Genomic DNA, 6,567 nt, shown 5'->3' with positions numbered 1-6,567 from the left:
AGGCTTCCCCCAGTTAGTCATTAGCATCCCCAAATACCCCTCTGCTTCCGGAACAGTGGGGGACGAGCGAGCCTGGGACACCGCACTGAAGACACCCGCCAAAGAGGCCGACTTCGGGGCTGTAAGTGTCATACCCAATAGCTTAGCAGCCGATAACACGTGCGACACCAGTGTCTCACTAGCAGCGACATCCAGAGCGGACTCTGTGTAGAGCGCAGATCTGGTGCTGCCTGAGACTGAAGCGTGGTCCGACCGTGGACCGCTAAAAGTAAGGGAGCCAGGCGCATGGATGGAAAGCACATCTGGGTCATCCTCCGGGCCAGGCACCCCCCTGAAGGGAGATGCCTGCGAGGACACAGTCTCATGCGACAGTTGAGGAGCATTCAGCTTCAAACTTCCCCATCCGCTCACTGAGGGACTGAATAGCAGCCAAAATCTCCCTCTGAGTGGCGCCCTGCGTCTCCCCGACCTCCTGGGCGTGAGCAGAACGCTTAGGGGCCCGAGAGGTGTGCTCACGAGACCTCCTATAATCATGGTCACCTGAGCGACGCTGATGGCGTTTTCTAGAATGCCTGTCACTATGGCCAGGCACCGGTTCCTGGGCAGGGGGAGCTGACTCCCCCCCCAGCGCTGCACGCCGAGCCCTCTCGGCATAGGGCAAGTCGATGGCAGCAACACAGGGGTCCTCAACGTCCCGCCGCACATGGGCTCTGCCCAAACAAACGGGACATTCCCGGTGGCCATCACGGGGGTCCATGGCTGCCTGACAACAGCAGCAGACGTAGGAAGCCATAGTAGCTCAATTACCGCCCCACTCACAGTACGCGAACGCACGAGGGATATGCAGGAAACCCAACCCGCTGCGAACAGCAGTATCAGGGGCCGCAATATACGAGTAAACAGCCCTAATCACCGTACGCGCACGTACTTGAGGGAAAACCCAACCCGCTGCGAACAGTGTGGAGGTAATAATAGGCAAAACTCAAAACACCCACTCACTATACATAAACGTATCAGAGGGGATTAGGATAACAAAAAACAACCCTGCCAGCTGCGGACAGCGTATAGCACCAGGGGTAGCGAATAGCAATATGCACAAATGTATAACAGTATTTGATCAAAATGTCCACTCACTATACGCGAATGTATGAGGGGGAATAATTAGCATAACAAAAAACAACCCTGCCAGCTGCGGACAGCGTAGCACCCGGGGTAGCAAATAGCCGTATGCAACACTTTATATAACAATATTAACCAAAAAACGTCTACTCACTATACGCGCACGTATGAGAGGGACTAATTGTAACAAATAACAATCCCTGCCGGCTGCGGACAGCGTAGCACCAGGTGTAGCAGATAGCAGTATGCAGCAATGTATAACAAATTAACTTAGCCAAAACGTCTCCTCACCATACGCGTACGTATGGGGGGGATAGCAGAATAGAAAGTAACCAAAACAAATCTGAGGGACTCAGTGACTGAAACAATTAAACAGCTTCTTCTCCCCTACTCACAATACACTCAGTATGGAGGGAGGACAAGTTAAAGAAATATCACTTTGTGACTCTACTAGAATCATACTAGTGTGGATAACTACCTCGCATGCGAACCCACGAGGAATTGACAGGAATACCCCCAATTTGGATGGGACCACTTAACCCCCGCAGCTGCGAACAGCGCAGCAACGGGTACAAACAATAACAAAAAAATAAAGTCGCCGTATCACGGCCGTTCCGCAACAAACGGAACACTTAGCCTAACTGAAGGGCAAAACCCTGTAGGCAAAACAATACAAGTATACAACAACAACGTGTTACAGTTTAGCTTTAGCAAACATAACTTATACGGTGAGGCCGCCCCCCCAGGTCATGTGGGCATGACAATTTTGATATATTGGTCTCGAGAAGTGGAAGATGACGGCATCATTCGTTGTTATGACCGTAGTGACGGTCAGAGTGAGGTCGATATAGATCAGAGTAGTTCTATAACAGAGTAGTTCCATAACAGAGTAGTTCCATAACAGAGTAGTTCCATAACAGAATCATTCAAGTCACGCCAGAAAGTGGACAAACTGTGAAAGTCATTTTTTTTAACAACGGAATCTTTTCATGCTTTGATTATGCAAACGCACCGTGGCAGAATTTAATATGCAAATGAACGCAGTGTGAAGCCAAGTACAATTCAGCATGTGTCAGTTATCCTATGATTAATTACTCTGTGTGTGTGTGTTTGTGTGTGTGTGTGTGTGTGTGTGTGTGTGTGTGTGTGTGTGTGTGTGTGTGTGTGTGTGTGTGTGTTTGTGTACGTGTGTGCGTGTGCGTGTTTGGCTGGGATCCTGGTGTCAATAAAAAGAGTCTTTTACAGATCAGCTTCCTCGCGTAGAGAGGGGGAGGGGCTTAGACGTACACGAGAGCCTATAAGATCAAACCCTGCAGTCGGCAGCACTTCCATTACAGGATTAACATGATCGGCTCTACAACCTTAAAATTAGTTCTTCCATCTGAAACGGACGTGTCCCTCGTTGAATTAAACAATTAAACAGATTTATTTTTACCTTTTTTTTCCTCCAACGTACACTTTTCTATTTATTTTTTCCACTTTTTTGTCTACTTTATTTTTCTTTTCTCCACTTTTTTCACCTTTAAATTATTATTTTTTTCCTTTTTTTGTTTTGCACTTTTTGCACTTTTTTCAACTTTGTTTTCTAACCTTCGTCTTTGTTTTGTTTTCTAACCTTCGTCTTTGTTTCTAACCTTCGTCTTTCATGTTGTTTACGTTCTGAACGGGAAGCCATTCAGGAATGACTCCAGCTGTTAACAATCAAGGATGATCCCGGACGACATGGTGTTGGCGTTCTCCTCCTGGTGGTGGGGGGGTCACGGTCCCCATGGTGCCAACAACGTCTCCTCCCGGTGGTGGGGGGGGTCATTGGGTGGGGGTTGTCGCGTTGGGTCGTCGTCATCGGTGCTCCAGCCCAGCTGGGACTACCTCCGTCTGAACCACCAGGAGGCGCTGAGGAGCCCGCTGTTCCCCGTAGCTCTGTCCGTCTCCACCTACGTTCTCCTGGTGACTGTCTACACCACCCTGGACCTCCTGGCTCCATCCTGGCCCCTCGTACGGAGATACAAGCTACACCCTGACAGGTAATTAACACCCTGAGCGGAAAGCACGGAGTTCCCCGCCCTATCAATCGCTAAAAGTGCTCTGCTGCTATAAATCGCTGGGCGCTCCGATTTCATGGATTAAATAACCTCTGATTGAATGGATTAAATAACCTCTGATTGAATGGATTAAATAACCTCTGATTTAATGGATTAGATAACCTCTGATTGAATGGATTAAATAACCTCTGATTTAATGGATTAAATAACCTCTGATTTAATGGATTAGATAACCTCTGATTTAATGGATTAGATATCCTCTGATTGAATGGATTAAATAACCTCTGATTTAATGGATTAAATAACCCTGGGTGTTCGGGGTAATCTGGCCCCGCGTCAGGAGATACAAAGTACATCCTGACAGTTTTCTTGAAAAACCTCATGTGGTTCTTAAACATTTTCATGTCAAGGAACCCCAAAAATATATGTGTAATTTGCCGACGACCACCCACCTCTGGAAATATGTTGTACGTTCGCTCTGAAAGAATATATATTCAATGATTTGCGCCACATTTTCCAGGGATGGGAGGTTCTAACAGAGAAGACTGTTTTACCAAACACACTACATCTGTTGATGCCGTACACGGTCAACACTGATTGGTTGTTGACCCCGTATACAGGCCCATCCCACTGATTGGTTAATTGATCCCCCGTCTGTGTTACAGGCCAACCCTACTGATTGGTTAATTGACCCCCCCCGTCCGTGTTACAGGCCAAACCCACTGATTGGTTAATTGATCCCCCGTCCGTGTTACAGGCCAAACCCACTGATTGGTTAATTGATCCCCCGTCCGTGTTACAGGCCAATCCCGCGGGATGAGCTGTGGACCACGCTGCGCCTGACACTCTACCACCACCTGATCTACATCTTCCCCGCGGCCGTGGCCCAGTGGGCGTGGCGGCCCGCGGCCCCCCTGCCCCCCGCGGCCCCCACCCTGGGGGCTCTGCTGGCGGGGGTCCTGGGCTGCCTGCTGCTGTTCGACTTCCAGTACTACCTCTGGCACCTCCTGCACCACCGCGTAGGGTGGCTGTACCGGACCTTCCACTCAGGTACGCCTCACCTCGCCCCACCGCGTAGGGTGGTGCCATTTGCAAATAAAGTCTATTCTATTATATTCTAATACTAAAGGTCATTACACACTGGCGAATTAGCGACGCGATGCGAATAAGCGATCCGAAAAATGCGAAATATTTGCCCGGCGAATTTAGTCGCGTCTGTACAGATATAAATGCGACGCGTATTGTGCGATTATATTCGCCACCCCTCCACTCCATGTCCTCTCCTCCTCTCCTCTCCTCTCGTCTCCTCTCCTCCTCCACTCCTCTTCTCCTGCGTTATGTCAGAATTGGTATCCTTTCTTTCATACCCTGAAGAGAAGGCACTCAGGTGCCGAAACGTTGGTCTATAATAGAAGTTTTTTGTATCGTGATTCCGTGACTACGAGCTGTGCAACCTCTCCTTCCTACATACAGACCAAAGTTTGGCGGAACCCGTTGCTCGCTGCTGTTAGCACACCCATGTGCCATGTCCACACTCACGCACACGCACACACACACACACACACGTGTCGCCAATTCGCCAGTGTGTAATGACCTAATACTAATCCCATTGTTTCAGTGCACCACCAGTTCTCCAGGCCCTTCTCTCTGGTCACCCAGTACGTCTCAGGGTGGGAACTGGTCAGCTCTGGTTTCTGGGCCACGGCCAACCCCATCCTGCTGCAGTGCCACTGTCTGACCACATGGGGCTTCATGGTCTTCAACGTCTACGTGTCCACAGGTAAAAACAAAAAAACTAAAGGAAAATCAGACCCGTCTGGAGTGAGTAGTACTGCACTGCACTGCACTGCACTGCACTGCACTGCACTGTACAAGCTCTCCTTGTATGGTGGTTTGTAGCTCAATTGCCCAATAAACAAATAATGGGCCTTGACAGGCAAATGGTTGAAAACCACTTCCATGTGACAGAATGAAAGCAATAAATCAATGTCTCTTATCTCCTGTTCAGAGAACCACTGATCAATAAATCAATGTCTTCTCTGGTTTCCTGGACAAAGGACCACTAATCAATACATCAATAAACATCTTCTCTTATCTCCTGTCCAGAGGACCACTAATCAATACATCAATAAACATATTTTATCTCCTGTCCAGAGGACCACTAATCAATACATCAATAAACATCTTCTCTGATCTCCTGTCCAGAGGACCACTAATCAATACATCAATAAACATCTTCTCTTATCTCCTGTCCAGAGGACCACTAATCAATACATCAATAAACATCTTCTCTGATCTCCTGTCCAGAGGACCACTAATCAATACATCAATAAACATCTTCTCTCATCTCCTGTCCAGAGGACCACTAATCAATACATCAATAAACATCTTCTCTCATCTCCTGTCCAGAGGACCACTAATCAATACATCAATAAACATCTTCTCTCATCTCCTGTCCAGAGGACCACTGCGGCTACGACTTCCCGTGGTCGATGCACCGGTTGGTCCCGCTGGGCCTGTGGGCGGGAGCGCCCAAGCATGACGCCCACCACCAGAGGCCCGCCTCCAACTACGCCCCCTTCTTCTGCCACTGGGATTGGCTGGCGGGCACCGACGGCCCGCCCCTCACCGCCGACGGCCCACCCATCGACACCGGCACCCCGCCGGCCCCACCCGCTCGCGACCAAAGTGCACGTGGAAAGGCTGACCACGTCAGAGGAGAAAGAGGACACAGTGAAATAGTTCAGCTGAAGCTCTCTTAGAACCAGAATATCTAAATGACTCTGACCTCTTTTCCACCGGCTGGCAACCAACTGTGAAGACGACAACACATTCTGAACACAACCAGTATCTTTCAAATGCAGAACGTTTAACTTTTGGAAACTAATATTGAAGAAACTGGTTAATGTGTCTACCATCACTTACTAAAAGCATATTTTTGTTTACCTGGACAGCGCTGGTTAGCAGGTATCAATACACTTTTAGACTGACATGTTTGTGCCAGCGTGGATAATTAGATTTATTTCTTGATCGCCTCTTGTCTTGATTGTTCAAACATGACGCCATGGACCGCTATGCTCCATAACAGGCTTGATAATCCCAAAGCTTATTGATACCGGGTACTCGATTAGCCCAAAGCTTATTGATACCGGGTACTCGATAAGCTTATTGATACCGGGTACTCGATAAGGCCAAAGCTTATCGATACCGAGTACTCGATTAGCCCAAAGCTTATCGATACCGGGTACTCGATAAGCCCAAAGCTTATTGATACCGGGTACTCGATAAGCCCAAAGCTTATTGATACCGGGTACTCGATAAGCTTGTTATCGGGTTGTTCACGTTTCGAGCTCCATCGCTAGACATAAGGTGTGACAAAGTGTCATTGTATTGTAGATGAGATCAA

General features: G+C 48.4%; 1 protein-coding gene across 1 annotated transcript; it reads left to right on the top strand.

Annotated features, from left to right (window-relative positions):
* Positions 1–2,826: 2,826 nt before the first annotated feature.
* LOC310877805 (cholesterol 25-hydroxylase-like protein 2) lies at positions 2,827–5,903 on the top strand (the record flags this gene model as incomplete). The annotated part of the gene is given in 5 exon segments (XM_083791754.1): positions 2,827–3,143; positions 3,964–4,211; positions 4,780–4,941; positions 5,622–5,767; positions 5,769–5,903. Coding segments are annotated over 5 exon segments (1,008 nt in total).
* Positions 5,904–6,567: the final 664 nt, after the last annotated feature.

This window comes from Protomyctophum parallelum, assembly GCF_964188405.1.
Source record: "Protomyctophum parallelum genome assembly, chromosome: 20".
NCBI classification, from domain to species: domain Eukaryota; kingdom Metazoa; phylum Chordata; class Actinopteri; order Myctophiformes; family Myctophidae; genus Protomyctophum; species Protomyctophum parallelum.
This window is presented reverse-complemented; position numbering and strand designations above follow the sequence as displayed.